A 19,334-nucleotide genomic window follows, 5' to 3' on the forward strand; every position below is an offset into this window, starting at 1 on the left:
TAGAGCTCGCCGGGATACTCCACAAAACACCGCACGGATAGTGCAAGCTGCTCTTGAAAGATGGAACAACCTACCACAACAAAATGTTGATAATTCGATTGAGAGCGTGCCCACGCAAGCTTGCATAAGGACTAGAGGTGATAACACTTACTACCACAAAATACAAATTAAATAAATAAAAACAATTTAAACATTATTCGTTTTACATTGAAAATTTGTATGCTATTGACGTTAAAACAACTACTATCAATTTATTTGTTAAATACTTAATTGTTTTATTTAATTGTTATATATTTGTTATTAAATTGCTTTAAAATAAATATTGTTTAACTTCGTGTGCTCGTTTTTTTAAATTTGCACGAAATAGTAAGAAATATCAGATGATTCCATATAAATTTGGGTGTGTGTACAGATAGAGATACCATGTAAACTGTAGCTAGTGCTAATGGCCACAGAATTGGCACGCACGATATTTTAAATAGATAACTAAATAAGACAAAAATAAAAAAATAAGTAGGTACGTAAAGATATTTTTGGTGCGTGTGTAAATTATTATTATCACATACATTACTAACATTTTTTATTGCAACAATTTATTATAAAAAAGATACTTTGGAGTTCAGACTCCAAAAAAAGACAGCATACAAACAATTAACTCTTGAGCAAATAATAAAATGAACGAGGTGAATCTTACAGCCAACCTTTTATTTTTCGCAATTAAAACCAGAGAAATTTTATTTTTTAAAATTACTTATCTAAAACAATTGTTTAAGTTAAGTCAAACTAGAAGTCGTTTATCTTAAGGAGATTAAACTATTTTTTCTTATAAAAATACACAACTCCAAATTTTTGAAGACAATATTGGTACATATTTTACTTTACGTATTACCTACTATAAAACATGGTGGACAAAAGCCGTAGTAACGAATTAAATGAGGTTAAATATATACCAGTAGATGATGGCGTGCTTAAACCTATACACGAAGAAAAGAAGTCTGATACTTTTTACTTCTATTTCGTTGTATTAACAGGTAAGTCACTTTTAATTCTTTTTTACATCCTGTTCATGCTGGTTGGATTATGCGTATATCCTTCTTTTGATCTTCTTATTATTGTACTGATATCAGATATATCGCACCAGTTTCTTATGTCTGAACCAAGAGTGTCGTTTGTGAACTGGCCTACCCCGACTTTCCATTTTTCTATTAGCCCTTCGTTGGTCTCGCGTGGGACTAACAATCCCATTGCTGACAATTTTTTTGTTTAACCTTTAACTACCCGCGCACAAGTTATAACACAACTACACGCGTGACGTACTTTATACGCCACAAGAAAATACACTTAAAAACAGCAGATTTGTTTATTTTTTTTTGAAAAAATACATTTAGTTGTTTGTTATAAACCTTATTCGGCATCAACGAATACTTGAAGTTCCTTCTCAGTAAGCCAATTGTGATTTATAACTGGAATCTGATTCCATGATAAACAAAATTATTAATAAAAAATTTTTTGAAATCTGATTTTTTAGATGAGAAAAAGTATTGTTTATAAACAAAAATATATTTTGTGCCATAATGACTAAAAACACTTGAAAGATGTACTTATATTATGTAATACTTATATTACTATAATCGTGGCGTATATTGTCCACCACCGGAAACAACAAATAATAAACTGTAAATTACGATCTTCCCAGAAGCCGATCATAACGAAACTAAAACCAATTGTTGTAAAGCACATTCCAGTGATAGGTTAGATAGATAAACAAGGTCAAAAATTACATTTTTAAATATATTTTCAGTAGAATTCTTATATCTGGCGTACAAAATACGCCAGCGCGTGTAGTTAAAAGTTAAATACAAACTATTATAGATACGGCACTGTAGATTTGTGATATTTTTAAGTGATTTTTGGAAACACTTTACCCGAGTTTTCACAAAAATGCTGGTTTTACTACTACTACTACTACTACTACTACTACTACTACTACTACTACTACTACTACTGCGTGTCGGTTTATAACGTTCTCCGCCGTTTTCCGAATTCCAATTGCCACTTCGTCATCTTGTTCCATGGTCCTCTTCTGTCTCTTTCTCTCAATCCTTTGTTTATTCCTTCGCTCCAATTTTTTCTCGATCTACCTCGTTTTCTCTTTCCTTCTGTATATTCTCATTCTCTGTATATATCCGAACCAGATAAGTCATCCGTGATTTATATCAAATGTCACTTATAAATAATGTTTAAATTGAGAAAATTACTGTAAATATGGATTAAACCCCTTAAAAGTCTTAACAGTTCTAATAGGAAACGAAGTCCCGCCAGAAGGATCCCATCTGAAATTTTTCGCAACCTTGTCTTGAATTTTATTAGAGATTTTCATAGGCCCGATAAACCAAATTTAACATTAACTGAATTAGCGAGAATAGGAGCCAAAATTTGAAGGCAGATGAGCGAAAAAGACTATAGTTGATTCTTTTTTGTAAATTTAAGACAAATTAATGTTGTTCTATAATCAAAATCTAACCCTCACGTACAAGTTGTAGTCCGTGTGACTAACAACTTCAGTGAGAAACTGGGTTTATTTATTATGTACTCTTTGATGCAAATAAACTCAATCCAGATTTAGCCATACGGCTCACACTCCCTCTAAGGGGAAAATTGACTCATCCCAGATACCTACGGTATCAAAAGGATTGAGCTCTGGTGGGACTCTTTCCGTGTTATCGAGGCCTAGGTGACTTGGTATGCTAGAGTTTCTCCCAGAAATTTTCGTACGCATCTGGCCGTTGCGAGTAGTACAGCTTTCTACATGGTCTTATAAAGGTGTTCATTTAGACCCAGCTTTTTTATGCTTTCGAGGAGGGTCTTCGGAATGACTCCAGTAGTAGACATAATAATCGGTATCGTCTGGGTACTTTGCATTCTCCATTGCCTTCGTATTTGAATTTCCAGATCTCTGTACATGGCAACCTTTCAGTAAATTTACTACGTAGATTATTGTTGTTAGGTATCGCCACATCAATTAGTGTTATTTGTCTTGTTAATTTCTTAACTAGTACGAGATCTGGTCTATTATGTGCCACTGTTTGGTCTGTGAGCACAGTGCAGTCCCAGTATAGCTTGTAGTTGCCATCCCCAAGCATACTCTCGGGGACGTATTGATAATAGGAGAGATGGTCGGTTTGGAGAAGTCCCAGCTTGATAGCTATCTCTTGATGAAGGATTTTTCCCACTGCGTCATGCCGTTCCTTGTATTCAGTTGCAGCAAATGCCTGGCAGCCCCCTGTAAGATGTTGGATGGTTTCTTGGGCTTGACATCCATATCGGCATCTGTCGTTTTAAACCTGAAGGTCTTTGATGATATATTTCAGGTAATTTCTGGTTGGTATAACCTGATCCTGAATGACCAGTAATGAACTCTCCGTTTCAGGGAACATCTTTCCTGATGTCAACCAATAGTTCGACGCTGTATTGTCGACGTAGTCTTGGCTGACCTCATTGGGATGTCGCCCGTGTAGAGGTTTACCCATCCAGGTGCGCATTTTTTCGTCTTTAGTGAGGTGGTTTATGCGCATTTCTGGTTCCCTTAGTTTGATCGGTGTTGTGTCATCTACGGCGCAAATAGCGCGATGTAGAGTAGATGTCTCAGCTTGCATCTGAAAATAAGTTCTTAAATTAGCAATTTGTTTATCTAATTGCTCACCTATATCCATAAGTCCTCTTCCTCCTAGATTCCGTGGTAATGTCGTTCTTTCTACTGCACATTTAGGATGGTGTTTTTGTGCCTTTGTGAGGTGTGTTCGTACTTTTCGCTGAAGATTTTCTATATCTGTTTTTGTCCACTTAACAATACCAAATGAATAGCTAAGCACGGAACAAGCGTAGGTGTTTAGTGCCTTAAACAAATTTTTACTGTTAAGCTGTGAACTAAGCAGCTGTTTTATCCTTATAAACTCAGTAGTTACCCATGGCCTCGATGTTCTGGCCATTTTGGATATCGAATCCACCGGGCTGTATCTTTTCTCTGACTATATTTAAAACGCGGCACTTGTCTAGTCCAAAGTGCAAATTAATATCATTAGAGAATGTTTCTACTGTTTTTAGCATCTGTTCTAGATTGTCTCGAGTAGAAGCTATTAATTTCAGATCATACATATACAACAGATGATTAAGCTTCGCTGCTAGTCGAGGAAATGATGCTGAAAATTGGCAAAACCTCTAAATTTTTTCGTCCAGCATCGATTTGTACAAAAATTTGGGTTTAGGCTTATTACACAATCTAGTTCATTTTCTATATTGAGCCGTTGTACGCTTTTGGTTTTTTAAGGGTGAAAACTACCCCTAATTGTAAAAAATTATAAAATAACATTTTAAACTTTAATATTGTCAATATTTGGTTCTTATAAGTTACATAATGATTGTTTTATGCTTTCAGATATACTATCATAATATTTCAAACTTAAAACCACCCTTGTTGGAGCCATATATAAAAACTATACTTATCCTAAAAGAATAATTTCGGCTTGCATCGATTTACATAAAAATTTGGGATTAGGATCATCTTACCCTGTACTTCATATTCTATATCATGCTTAAGGGCGTTGATTATTTTTAGGGATGTCAACTACCCCTTATTTTCAAAAATTATATAAAAACATTGTAAACTTTAATATGGGTAAAATTTGGTTTTGATTGGTTAAATAATAATTGTTTTATACTTTAGGATATAATATTATAATATCAGATATTTTAATAGATCTATACAGAAAAAAAAGAAGAATTAAAGAATTGCAAAAACATTTATTTACACAAAAATACGAATTTACAAATATGTACAAATACAAAGACAAATAGCTTTTTAGTCATCTTCCAGTATACGAACCGGTTCTGTGGTATTATACATACATTGCAAATTATCCCTAAGCGGACTATCCGTATTTTTCGAAAAAAAAAACCCGTTTCATAAACATAGCTTCTTCATTTTTGGCGACAAAAGTTTTTTTAAAAATGACCTTGTAGGATTTTTGAAGAGTTATAAGACTGTGTAAACTAAATTCCGTTAGATCCCTTAGTTTTTAATTAGGGTGGGTTTAAAAGGCTCGAGTAAGGGGGTGTTCGTTCGTAAATAGAGGTTTTAAACAGCCATATCTCGCTAACTGTTCATTGTAATGAAAATATATGCACAAGAGAATTTTAGGTATTAAAAAAGCTACAATTTAGTACTCCATATTTTTTCTCGAACCTCCAGTATTTTCGGAGATATTTTGAAGTAAAAGGTGAAATTCCAAAAAATTAATTTTTTTTAAACTCCAGTTTTTCTAAAATTAGGCCTTTTAATTAAGTCACACTTCTTGGGTGTGTTGACAATACAGATATAAAAGGAATTACAGAAAGGTGAAGACCAATTTTTAATTAGGAGGGTAGTTAGGGGGTTGTTTTCACTGATTTTTCATAGAGAAAAGCAGGTACCGACTTTTTTTGATCATGAGTTGCTTAATTTTCAGGCTAGAAACTTTTTATTATTTTTTTTAAAGGGCTAACTGTATACTTGAAAAAAAATTATTTAAGTTTTCCTCTAAAAATGTAAAGTTTTTCCGTTATTTTACTTTGAATATTTCAAATTATGCATTTGACGAAAAAAGCTAACTTTTAAAATGCCGTATCTCGGTTTGTATTGGTCTTAAAAATATTACAGAAAAAGAATTTGATTTGTGTTACTAAAAGATACAATTTTGATATCCACAGTTTTTTGATTAAATGCATATTTTTCGAGGTATTCGCAAAAAACCCTCTAAAAAAGTCGATATTTTCATCGAAAAACTGTTAGTTTCAAGCGGGAATTACTCGAAAAATATTAGTTTTACGAAGAAAATGTAAAAGACATTTTTTTCTTAGTATTACTTTTTACATCGATTTACATGGTTAAAATTTAATAAAAAATTCTCGCCCACGAGATGGGGTGGCAACCACCCCCAAGGGTTTAGCGTACAGCGGCATTATATAGAAAATGATCCTTGGACTATTCCCTACCTTCTGTGAAAATTTCAAGTAAATCCATGCTGGACGAAAAAATTGCGAGACAAAATGCTTCATTTCCTCGACTATATTACAGTATTGTTGTTTTTAATGCTAAAAGCTGAGTCAGTGGAGTTTAATAGCTGTGATAGGGGGTTCATAGCCAAACAGAACCACAATGGACTCAGCGAGTTTCCTTGAAACAGGCCCCGGTTAATTGCGATATTTTCCGTTTCGATATTGTTTTCACCAGGTATTTGGAGGTGAATTTTAGTCTTCCAACTTGTCATTATATGCCTTAAAAAAGTCACTATGTTATCATCGACTTTGTATATTCTTAATATATCTATAAGCTATTCATGCGGCACTGAATCAAAGGCCTTTTTGTAGTCAATTAAGGCAGTAAAGAGGTTCCTTTTTTTGGTGAATGCCTGGTTAGAAATGACTGAGTCGATGATAAGTTGTTCTTTACCACCCATAGAACCCTTAGCGCATCCTTTCTGTTGAGGCTATATGATATTGTTTAGAGCACAGGGTTGGTAGATACTCCGGGTTATACAGGATGTGACCAATTTATACAAAGTTGGAAGACAAGTAATTGGGCGGTACTTGGCTGGATCTTGGGTGTTATTTTGATCCTTTGGTATTAAATAAGTGGTTCCCTGAGTTAGAAATAATGGTATTTCATGTGGGTTAGAAATAACATGATTAATTAATGTTGATAAGCACTCATGAATAGTCCAGAACTTCTTAAGCCAGAAGTTCTGAACTCCGTCTGGTCCAGGAGATTTCCAGTTATGAAGTTCTTTGATGATATTTGAGACCTCTTCAGTAGTGAATGGTTCGTAGTTAGCTGTGACGTAGTGGTGACAGTTGTGCGTCGTATCTTCTATCCAGTCAGCATTGTTGTTAAGAGCAGCTGGTGTGGAAAGTTGATTTCCCCAAAACTCATAAATCTCTTCCTGACTTGGGTAAGACTTGTCGGCACTTTCTACGGTGGAGTTGAGTTTTCGGTAGAACGCCTTCTCAGAGTTCTCAAAAATTGCATTGTCACATTTTCGGTTGTTACTAACTTTATACCTTCTTAATCGTCCTGAATAGACGGAGAGTTTTTAAACTCAATTATTATCCAGATTTAGCCATACGGCTCACACTCCCTCTAAGGGGAAAATTGACTCATCCCAGATACCTACGGTATCAAAAGGATTGAGCTCTGGTGGGACTCTTCTGGTGTTATCGAGCCCTAGGTGACTTGGAATGCAGGTGTATCTCCCAAAAATTTTCGTACACTTCTGGCCGTCGCGAGTAGTACAGCTTTCTGCATGGTCTTATAAAGATGTTCATTCAGACCCAGCTTTTTTATGCTTTCGAGGAGGGTCTTCGGAATGACTCCAGTAGTAGACATGATAATCGGTATCGTCTGGGTACTTTGCATTCTCCATTGCCTTCGTATTTGAATTTCCAGATCTCTGTACTTGACGATCTTTTCAGTAAATTTACTACGGAGATTATTGTTGTTAGGTATCGCCACATCAATTAGTGTTGTTTGTTTTGTTAATTTATTAACTAGTACGAGATCTGGCCTATTATGTGCCACTGTTTGGTCTGTGAGCACAGTGCGGTCCCAGTATAGCTTGTAGTTGCCATCCTCAAGCATACTCTCAGGGACGTATTGATAAAACGGGAGATGATCCGTTTGGAGAAGTCCCAGCTTGATAGCTATCTCCTGATGAAGGATTTTTCCCACTGCGTCATGCCGTTCCTTGTATTCAGTTGCAGCAAATGCCTGGCAGCTCCCTGTAATATGTTGGATGGTTTCTTGGGCTTGACATCCATATCAGCATCTGTCGTTTTGAACCTGAGGGTCTTTGACGATATATTTCAGGTAATTTCTGGTTGGTATAACCTGATCCTGAATGGCCAGTATTGATCCCTCCGTTTCAGGGAACATCTTTCCTGATGTCAACCAATAGTTCGACGCTGTATTGTCGACATAGTCTTGGCTGACCTCATTGGGATGTCGCCCGTGTAGAGGTTTACCCATCCAGGTGCGCAGTTTTTCGTCTATAATGAGGTGGTTTATGCACATTTCTGGTTCCCTCAGTTTAATCGGTGTTGTGTCATCTACTGCGCAGATAGCGCGATGTAGAATAGATGTCTCAGCCTGCATCTGAAAATAAGTTCTTAAGTTAGCCATTTGTTTGTCTAATTGCTCACCTATATCCATAAGTCCTCTTCCTCCTAAATTCCGTGGTAATGTCGTTCTTTCCACTGCACTCTTGGGATGGTGTTTTTGTGCCTTTGTAAGGTGCGTTCGTACTTTTCGCTGAAGATTTTCTATGTACGTTTTCGTCCACTTAACAATGCCAAATGAGTAGCTAAGCGCGGAACATGCGTAGGTGTTTAGTGCCTTAAACAAATTTCTACTGTTAAGGTGTGAGCGAAGCAGCTGTTTTACCCTTCGTATAAACTATGTAGTTATCTCTGTTTTCATTTGTTTATCGTCAATTTTCCGCGCTTGCTTTACTCCAAGATATTTATAAATATCTTTTTCACCCATGGCCTCGATGTTCTGGCCATTTTGCATATCGAATCCTCCGGGCTGTACTTTTCCTCTGACTATATTTAAAATACGGCACTTGTCTAGTCCGAAGTGCATACTAATATCATTAGAAAAAGTTTCTACAGTTTTTAGCATCTCATCGAGTTGGTTGCGAGTGGAAGCCATTAATTTCAAATCATCCATGTACAATACATGATTAAGCTTCGCCACCACATTGTTGTTATTTTTGATGCTAAAACCTGCGTCTGTGGAGTTTAATAGCTGAGATAGTGGGTTCATAGCTAGACAGAACCACAGAGGACTCAACGAATCTCCTTGAAACATGCCCCGGTTGATTGCGATATTTTCAGTTTCGATGTTAATTTCACCAGGTATTTGAAGGTGAATTCTAGTTTTCCACTCTGTCGTTATATGCTCTAAAAGGTCACTATATTATCATCGACTTTATATATTCTCAATATAAGCCATTCATGCGGCACTGAATCAAAGGCCTTCTTGTAATCAATGAAGGCAGTAAAAAGATTCCTCTTTTTGGAATACGCCTGGTTAGAAATGACTGAGTCGATGATGAGTTGTTCTTTGCAACCCATGGAACCCTTAGCGCATCCTTTCTGTTGAGGCTCTATGATATTGTTCAGAGCACAGTGTTGGTAGATACGCCGGGCTACACAGGATGTGACCAATTTATACAAAGTTGGAAGACAAGTAATTGGGCCGTATTTGGCTGGATCTTGGGTGTTCTTTTGATCCTCCGGTATTAAATAAGTGGTACCCTGAGTTAGGAATGCTGGTATATCCTGCGGATTAGAAATAACATGATTAATTAATGTTGATAAGCACTCATGAACACTCCAAAACTTCTTGAGCCAAAAGTTTTGAACTCCATCTGGTCCAGGAGATTTCCAGTTATGAAGCTCTTTGATGATATTTGAGACGTCTTCAGTAGTGAAGGGTTCGTAAAGGGTAGTAATGTAGTGTTGGCAGTTCTGTGTCGTATCTTCTATCCACCCAGCATTGTTGTTAAGAGCAGCTGGTGTGGAAAGTTGATTTCCCCAAAACTCATGAATATCTTCTTGGCTTGGGTAAGTCTTATCGACACGTTCTACAGTGGAATTGAGTTTTCGATAGAACGCCTTCTCAGAACTCTCAAAAAGGGCATTGTCGCTTTTGCGGTTGTTACTAACTTTGTACCTCCTTAGTCGCCCTGAATAAACGGAGAGTTTTTGTTTTAATGTATCCAGACACTGATGGGCTGTGTTGTTTTCTGGATCATATCTTGAGTGTCTTGCGGTACTCAGCATTATTTCTTCAGCTCTCCTGATGACTTTTCTACTTGTTACACCTCGTATGTATTCTGTGACTATACCAATATCCTTACGTAGTAATTCAATCTTTCCGAGCAGTCTTTTTTCCCAGGGTGCAATTCTGTTACCAGTTCTTTCGTTATTAGTACCCCGTCGTGTTCTGATCTTAACGCCCATTACATTAGCAATTGCTGTTGCTGCACAGTAGATTAGCATGTGCAAATATTCTAATGTGTGGGCTTCTACGACATAATTGGGTAGGACTTTAGTGTTCACAATTTGTAACAGCGCCCCTAGTTTTTTACAAGAGTTTATTCGTGGTAGCGTTGGTCTGCTAAGTGGGTTTGTTCCATTAAACTCCTGTACCGCACGTGCCATTTCGCTTACTAGGTTATCACGTAACTCGTTGTTTTCCTGCTCTGTATTGTCAGATTGAGTTTCTTGTATGGCAAGCTCAGGAATCTGCTCATGAACTTCAACAGGGACTGGATCTTCAATTAGAACATCGTTATGAATCTCCCGTTCGACTTCGCTTCTGATGGTATTGCGTCGAGTCTCTGGGATAAGGTTGTTTCTTTTAATTACCCGGTATTGGTCTGATACTCGTTGCTCCGATACTTGAATATCTGGGTATGTCCTGCAAAATTCGGCATACAGCTGTTGTCGGTAGCCGATTGTTTCTTGACCGAGGTTTGTCACCTTGTAGTAGAAGCGCAAAATGTTTTCATTAATGGACACAGTCCATTTCATGCGCTGCCTCGGTCGTCCCGCTTGAGTGAGCGCCGGCTGATGTTCCAGCGCAGCACCTTCGGCGGGTGGAGCTCTTGTTGTTGTTTGGCTCGCTTGTGGTTGTGATTGTTGTTGGGCTGTATCTGATTGTATGACAGGGGCCCGCCTCCTCAACACCCTGCCACCGACGTCCCGCATGCTGCCACGTCCAGCGCCGGCTCCAGACGTGCCCTGGCGATCCCCAGGCAGCGATCCTAAACATAAATTATTAATCTCCATTCTCATGGGTGTGCATTTTATACCTACTGCCAGGTGTCAGTTTTTGTTCCACGGCAAGTATTCCTGCTACTCTCTAGGTATTGGCGCTACGAATGCCCAGAAAGCATCCCCCATTCGCAGGGGGCCGCGCCTGATAGAAGAACTGACAAAAAACTCCCACAGGTAACTCAATAATTATTATTATTATTATTATTATTGTTGTTGATAAGGCATGCGTTCGTTGGTAATCCTTTCTCTTATAGATCTTTTTGCTGCTTTTCTTAAAAAATCCAATTCCGTTGCTCTCAGCGTTTCCAGTGTTACCATACACTGTTGATTGTTTTTAAAAGCTTCCTGGATAGCGTTTCCAGATCGATAATGTTGTTTGTAGATCTACCTGGTCTAAAGCTAGCTTGATCGATGGCTAGTTGATCATTGTACTCCAGGTTCCACATTAATCTTGTGTTGACTATTTTTTCCATAAACTTACATGAATAACATATTAATAGTAATAGGACGATATGATTCTGGGTGTAATTATTTCTGGACCTCGGAGGTAAACTACACTATGTCGACATGGTGTTGTTTTGAATCAGTGTTTTTAATCCTCTTATTCTATTCATGGCTCAATTCAACGTCTTAATTTTAACCGTTTTGAAATACAGGGGTGTATAAAACAGGCAACTGGAATTAATGCAATATTATTCAAATGGCTCGAACACTATGTATGGAAATAAAATATTTTTGAATTATTTTGTTAATATCATTCGATTAGATATTTAAAAAAAAATACATCCAAACTTTTTTGTGAAAAAAATTTAACCGGCCTCAATAGGCCGCGGCCTCTCGGTGATTGCACCGATTCATTTATATGGCCAGCACGCCACTGTCTATACTTACAATTTGTGGGTGGGTATGCTGTCCTGTTATTCTTTCAATTTTTTTTTCAAATTGAATATATATTTAGGCTATTGTTAATGCTAGATTTCTGCTGAATAAAAATATTTGTTTATTTTTAAAGTAATTAATGATATTTCGTTTCTCCTTGCAGGTACTCTTCCGATATTGGTTGGTGGATCAGCATTTTCATGGACATCTCCAGTTTTGCCAAAGTTATTATCAAACGATTCATCTATAAATCCTCTTGAGAAACCAATAACTACAGTAGAAATCTCAATGCTGATAGGATTGCCATGTTTGACAGGCTTAATGGGCTCCCTTTTGGCAGCGCCTCTTTCCGATAGATTCGGAAGAAAGAAATGCATGCAAATTTTTACATTTGTAATGTTCCTCTGCAATATATTCATTGCTTTCAGTAACAGGGTTTTGTACCTAATAGTACTTAGATGCATCTTTTTTGTAGGTATGTTTGGTATAATGGCGGTAGTTCCAGTATTTGTTACAGAGATATGCGAAAATCATAATAGAGCTAAGTATGGATGCGTTGTAGGCCTATTTTCTCCCCTGGGAAATCTGTATTCCTACATTCTCGGTCCATTGTTTAGCGTAAGAGTTTTTACTTTGGTTTCAAACATACCAGCAGTTATCTTTCTAGTATCATTTATTTTCGCACCAGAATCTCCCTTCTTCTCAGTATATAAGGGAAAAGATAAAGACTGTATAAAAGCTTTAAGAAAACTAAGAAATAATAAGTCCGATATAGAGTTACATAAGGATTTTAGCGAGATAACCAAGAGTATTGAAATCAAAGTAAGTACTGTAAATCCAGGAATCTCTGCACTGTTTAAAATAAAAGAAGCTAGAGTTGGACTGTTTTTAATATCCATTCCCATGGTAACCCAATTTTTGTCAGGTGCACCAACACTCATGCCATTTGTAGGACCCATTTTTAATAAAGCTGCTACCAATTTATCCGGAAATACTATAGCTATCATTGTAGGTGCAGTTAAATGCTCTGTGTTCATTATTCCTACTTTTATAGTAGAACGAACGGGTAGAAAACCACTAATGATTGGCTCTAGTTTGGGATGCAGTGTATCCATGATTTTAGTAGGCACTTATTTCTACCTTCAACATATAAACTCTCCTCTTGCGCAACAACTAAGTTGGCTTCCTATTATATCAGTTATAATAGTGATATTCTCTTATGCTGTTGGCCTTGGTCCGGTCCCTATGTCTCTCACAGGAGAATTGTTTGCAACAGATGTAAGGGCAGTCGCATCTTCTATTACTATGACAGTGGCTGGTCTCGCCATATTCGCAGTGGCTACTATCTTTCCTATTGCAGCTGAGCTAGTTGGACTGCACTGGTGTTTCTGGGTGTTTTCAATCAACTGCTTGGTAGGGGCGGTTTCAATTTATTTATTTTTGCCCGAAACAAAAGGAAGGCGTTTGGTTGAGATTCAGGAGATTTTAAAAAACTACAAATTTGGTTTGCGAAAGTAGATTTTTATTATGAGAAATATACTATTGTTACATATTTTTAAACCGATAGATACAAAGGCTGTGTACATCTCTGGAGACATTATTTTATAAAAATATCATATTTATTATTTTTCATAATAGTCTAAGAGCTAGTGAACCATTCGAGTAAAGGTCTTCCTGTAAGGCTAGAAATTTGGATAGTGATAATTCATAACACACAAAGGCTAAAAACCATGACCTGGCAGGCATGAGCCCTGCACGTGTATCTACCAGGTGAATCGAAAAGTGCATAGTTTAGGGGAATATAAACTTTCTCCTGTAAAGTTTAAATTTAAGTATGTGTTTGAGTAAGTCATTTAGAAGATATGTGTACAATGGCAGGCGATTCTGAACAGCATAAGACCTTGCCGGGCGAGGGAAAAGGTTAGGGGTTTTTCCTAAAATTATTTTTTTTTGCATCTAACAAAGTTTTTTTTAGGTTTTCTGAATCATTTCAAACAGAGAAGGTCTTTAGTCACTTTTCTCTTAGGTTAATAGTTTTTGTTTTATAAGGGATTAAAATTTTTGAAAATTGCGAAATCGGTCATTTTTAACACTAAATCGGACATATAACCAAAAATTTCAATTGTGCCAAGGTAGGCAAATATTCTTTAAACATTGATTGATGAAAATCCGAAGAGTTTTTTGCAATAGGGGAAACCCGGGCAAAATGGGGTACTTAAGGTTTAAATTAGGATTTAAAACACATCTGTACCTTTTAAGGTCTGGAAATAAGCCAAATACCATTGTTACAGTAGTAACTATTTATTAATATAACTTAAAGTAAAAAAAGTAAAAGATTTTCTTATCATATAAAAAAATAAAAAATAATGTAAAGTACCCCATTATGCCCGTCATATAGGGTAAAATGGGGTACCAAATTAAAACCAAGAAAAAGTTATTGACAAAATTCGCATACAAGTACTGATTCGTCATCCTCATCTTCTACACCTGCACATTAATTTTTAGTTCATTTAAAGCAACTGGATCAGCTTATCCATCCTTCTGTGGAACTTAAATAAAAGTTTCCGCAGAGCCAGTCAGTGTCACTATCTTCGCCTTCTGAATCTGACTCTACTTTTTTAGTTTTATTCAATTGCGATTTCTTACTCGTCTGTGATTTGGTTTGATCATCGGCTATCTTACTTGGTATGGTAAAAAGGGTTAAGACTACCAATAGGTATGGTAAAAAGGGTACCCCATTTTACCCTACCTATTGGTACCCCGTTTTGCCCAAAGAGCAGATTTTGGGATTATGACCTGTTTAAATTATTACAAGTTTTTATTTTTTAACATAATGACAAACAAATACTCTAGAACACATTCACTGTTAGTTGGAAGTAATAATATTAAATAATAAATTGTTTTAGTTATAATAACGATGGATTATTTTTCGGCCGATATTATAACTTGGTTAACTAAAAACGCACATGTATTGTTTACAACAATCGACTAACAGTTAATTATATCTGCTTTATGACAGAAGGCGTAAACAGGCGTCTATAATATAATTTCATTAACATCGTATAGATCGAGCGAGTGATATTTAAAAAAAAAGGGGGTACCCCGTTTTAGGCAGCTACCCCGTTTTGCCCGCCTTTCCCCTACAAAATCGAAAACCCCTTTGTTTTTGAATTGCTAATCAAGCGGGCGTGACACTGTAGTATAAGTGAGGACGTTTGAGTTTGCATAAATTCATTATCTCGAGAATGGGCAAATTTGAAGAGGAATGGTCAGACAGGTCGATTTTATTTTTAAATTAGGACTTTTTGGCATAAATATAATACTAGTGACGTCATCCATCTGGGCGTGATGACGTAATCGATGATTTTTTTTAAATCAGAGTAGGGGTTGTGTGATAGCTCAGTTGAAACGTTATTTATTTCTCTATTCACTAATACAAAAATTAACCTAATTATTTATACAGGGTGTACACAAAAAATTTTTTCTTCTTTTTGTGTATATTAATTTAGTAAAAAAAAATTTGTATACCCTATATAAATAATTATGTTAATGTTTATATTACTGAATAGAGAATTAAATAAACTTTTAAATGAGCTATTACACAACTTCTACTCTCATTTAAAAAAATCATTGATTACGTCATCACGCCCAGATGGATGACTTCACTACTATTTTGTATATGCCAAAAAGTCCTAATTTAAAAATAAAAATCGACCTGTCTGAGGATTTCTCTTCAAATTTGCCTATTCTCGAGAGACTGAATTTATGCAGACTCAAACGTCCTCACTTATATTACAGTCTCGCGCCCGCTTGATTAGCAATTAAAGAACAAACGGGTTTTCGATATTGTATTGCAAAAAACTCTTCTGGATTTCATCAATCAATGTTGAATATCTACCTACCTTGGCAACATTGAAATTTTTAGTTAAATGTCCGATTTAGGGTTAAAAATGGCCGATTTCGCAATTTTCAAAATTTTTAATCGCTTATATAACAAAAACTATTAACCTAAGAGAAAAGCCACTAAAGACCTAAAAAACTTTCGTAATTTCCAAAATTTATGCTTAACCTCTGAGTGGCGCTTTCCTGCTATGGACGTGGATAATAATTTCAGTGCTTTTTTGGATAAGCTTGTCCGTATCTTCAATAAAGCATTTCCTTTAATTGCAATTAAGCCAAAACATCGCAAACCCTGGACTACTAAAGGTATCCGAATATCTTCCAAGAATATGCGTTCTCTTCTCTATATCAGGAAATTTACTACCAACGTTTCTATCACTGAATATATCACCAAGTACAGGGCAACCTATCTTAAACTTATAAAATCAGCTAAAAAAGACTACTACCATAACCGTTTGGGAAGCTCAAAAAGTGTTGCAAAAGAAACTTGGTCCATAATAAACGATCTTCGAAATAAAACCCACACTGCTAAAACAATTTCCCTTCCAGACCCTGAAAATCTAAATGAATACTTTGTTAATGTGAGTAAAAATATTACATCAACTATTTTGCCACAACAAGATCCCATTGCTTATCTCCCTAATTCAAGAAAGGTCTCGAATTCATTCTTTATAAAACCAGTCGATAAATCTGAACTGATCCAAACAATCAATAGTATTAAAAGCAAATCCTCCTGTAGTACTGATGGTCTATCGATAAAAATTTTTTCTAATCGCCCAGAAAATGTGTTAGAAGTCCTCATCTCACTAATTAATGATTCCTTTGAGAAAGGTAAATTTCCAGAGTGCCTGAAGACAGATATCATTATTCCTCTTCATAAGGGTGGTGAAATATCTAATACCTGCAATTATAGACCTATTGCACTACTACCGGTACTCCAGTGGTGTCATGGCAAAATTAGCAGTGCCGGAACGCACTGCTAATTTTTGTTTACAAAACCCAAATTCTCTATTATTTTTTTTTTCTTTTCTTAACCAGTGCGGGAACTGCGTTCCCACGCGTTCCCACACCATGACACCACTGCGGTACTCTCCAAAATTATTGAGAGACTCATAAAAGCCCGACTTATGTCCTTTCTAGTTGAAAACAACATTTTATCACAAAATCAGTTCGGCTTTTTAAATAATAAATGCACCACTGATGCCATCTTTTCTGTACTACATGAGGTTTATCAAGCACTGAACAATAATCTTCACACTGCCACCGTTTTTTGTGACTACGCCAAAGCTTTTGATTGTGTAAATCATAACATTTTGATAAGAAAACTAAATTTCTACGGAATTCGAGGTATTTCTTTAGATTGGTTCCAATCTTACTTGGATGATAGGAAACAACTGGTTAGAGCAAATGATACAGACTCTAGTCTCAAAAACATTGTATGTGGGGTACCTCAAGGTTCAGTATTGGGTCCTCTACTTTTCCTTATCTTTATTAATGACATCACTAGTTTAAAAATCGATGGAAAAATCTTTCTTTTTGCTGATGATACCAGTATCACTTGGAGCAACTCAAATATTGCAACTCTTCATGCTACTATAACTTCTGATCTACTTACAATAAAAACCTGGTCTGACTCTAATTTACTCTCGTTTAACGTAGATAAAACAGTAGCATTGTCTTATAAAGGAGTCCTTCAACCCTTACCTCTTAATAACAGCCAGATCAGTACCGTTGATTCTGTGAAATTTCTTGGTATTTTTTTAGACAGCAACCTTAAATGGTCCCACCATATCGATTTGTTAAGGAAGAAACTATCCTCAGCTTGCTATGCTATAAGATCTGTTTCGAATGAACTCAATTTAGCATCTTCCAAAATAACATATTTTTCTTTGTTCGAGTCACATCTTCGTTATGGTCTTCCTTTTTGGGGTTCTGGTACAGCTGCCCAATTCGATGTTATTTTCAAATTACAAAAAAGAGCAATTAGACATCTGTTTGGCCTCAGAAGAACAACACATTGCAGAAGTTACTTCAAAGATCACAGAATTTTAACCCTTCCATCTTTGTATATTTTAGAAACTGTTTGCTTAATTCGTAAACATCTACATGTCTTTCCACCAAGACCTAATCATGACTACTTCACGAGAAATTCTACGTTTGACGTCTATATGCCGACCCCGTCCTCTGAGTTAGTAAAGAAATCTATATTATATTCCGCAAAAAAACTTTACAACCATCTCCCTCTACAACTTAAATCTGCAGCATCTTTCCCCAAATTCCGTAAACTGACAAAAGCCTACCTATCTGAAAGACCATATTATTCAGTAGAAGATTTTCTTAATCAATAACTAAGAAATTACAGTACCCTTTGCACAAGTAGTATTTTTATTATCATTTTTTTTGTCTATATTTGGGTGTCATATGCAGCAGCTTAACTTTTAAACTTATTAATTACTAGGTAGACTATGCATTTGCAATTTACTTAACTTTTGCAATTGACTACTTCTGTTTAACTTCATTATTATTGTTATTATTGTAAATATATTGACGATTTATGTAATTTTAGTAAATTGGATTGTTATTGTTTTGTTGTCTTGACTTTTTATAAGCTTTGTCGATAAAATTGTACAATTTTTCATGACAATAAAGCATATTTCTATTCTATTCTATTCTACCTTTTCTGTTTGGAATGATTCAAAAAACCTAAAAAAACTTTGTTCGATGCAAAACAAATCATTTTTGTAAAAACCCCTAATCTTTCCCCTCTCTTGGCAAGGTCTTATGCTATTCAGAATCGCCTGTCCTTGTACACATATCTTCTAAATGACTTACTCAAATACATACTTAAATTTAAACTTTAAAGGAGAAAGTTTATTTTTCCCCTAAACTATGCACTTTTCGATTCACCTGGTAAATACACGTGCAGGGCTGATGCCTGCCAGGTCATGGTTTTTAGCCTTGATGTGCTATGAATTATCCCTATACAAATTTCTAGCCTTACAGGAAGACCGTTACTCGGAGGGTTCACTAGCTCTTAGACTATAATATGATCAACTGCATCGCTAGGTAGGTTAACATTAATTTGTATAATATTTATTGAGTATTCTAAGTTTATTTATTATTATAGTGTTGTTAGCAATCTCTGTGAGATGATGATGTATTAGAGCTCGGAGGTAAACTACGCTATGTCATTTCAAGCAACTGTGTTTAGCGTGTGTTTGCAACAAAATTTAGAGCAGTTAGGATGTTAATAAAAATCTGATATATCACGTAATTGGTTGAAAGACAATATGACCATATTTTAATGATAATATTTAACCAATTTGTAGAGTCCAACTAATAAAATAAGTAGATTAAAGGAACTTGTTCAAAATAACACCATGTCGACATGGTGTAGTTAATCTCCGAGGTCCAGTATTACAGACATACTTTAGTCTTAATTAAATATAAATTTTTTTATATTAGCATTATATGTTTTATTTATGCGAGAAGAGACAAAAAATATGTCCTGATTCCAGGTTACTCATGGTACTATTACAGTATAAAGAGGGGGTAGTAAAATGTCTTCCATGTCGGCACTTTGATCTTAAGAAGTAATACCGGCAGTACGCAATTGTATGGTTTGTCCAACAGTAAATGGTTGAGTTCACTTAGTGCGGTCGTAAATATTAAAAAAT

At 35.8% G+C, this 19,334-nt stretch overlaps 1 protein-coding gene across 1 annotated transcript; it reads left to right on the plus strand.

The window, feature by feature from the left end:
* The first annotated feature begins 786 nt into the window (after window positions 1-786).
* Window positions 787-19,124, plus strand: LOC114327742 (facilitated trehalose transporter Tret1-like). Its single transcript, XM_028276446.2, has 2 exons — window positions 787-1,031; window positions 11,921-19,124. The coding sequence occupies exons 1-2, from the start codon at window positions 902-904 to the stop codon at window positions 13,273-13,275; spliced, it is 1,485 nt and encodes a 494-aa protein (XP_028132247.1). The 5' UTR covers window positions 787-901; the 3' UTR covers window positions 13,276-19,124.
* The last annotated feature ends 210 nt before the right edge of the window (window positions 19,125-19,334 follow it).

This window comes from Diabrotica virgifera, chromosome 3 (assembly GCF_917563875.1).
Source record: "Diabrotica virgifera virgifera chromosome 3, PGI_DIABVI_V3a".
Lineage (NCBI taxonomy): Eukaryota > Metazoa > Arthropoda > Insecta > Coleoptera > Chrysomelidae > Diabrotica > Diabrotica virgifera.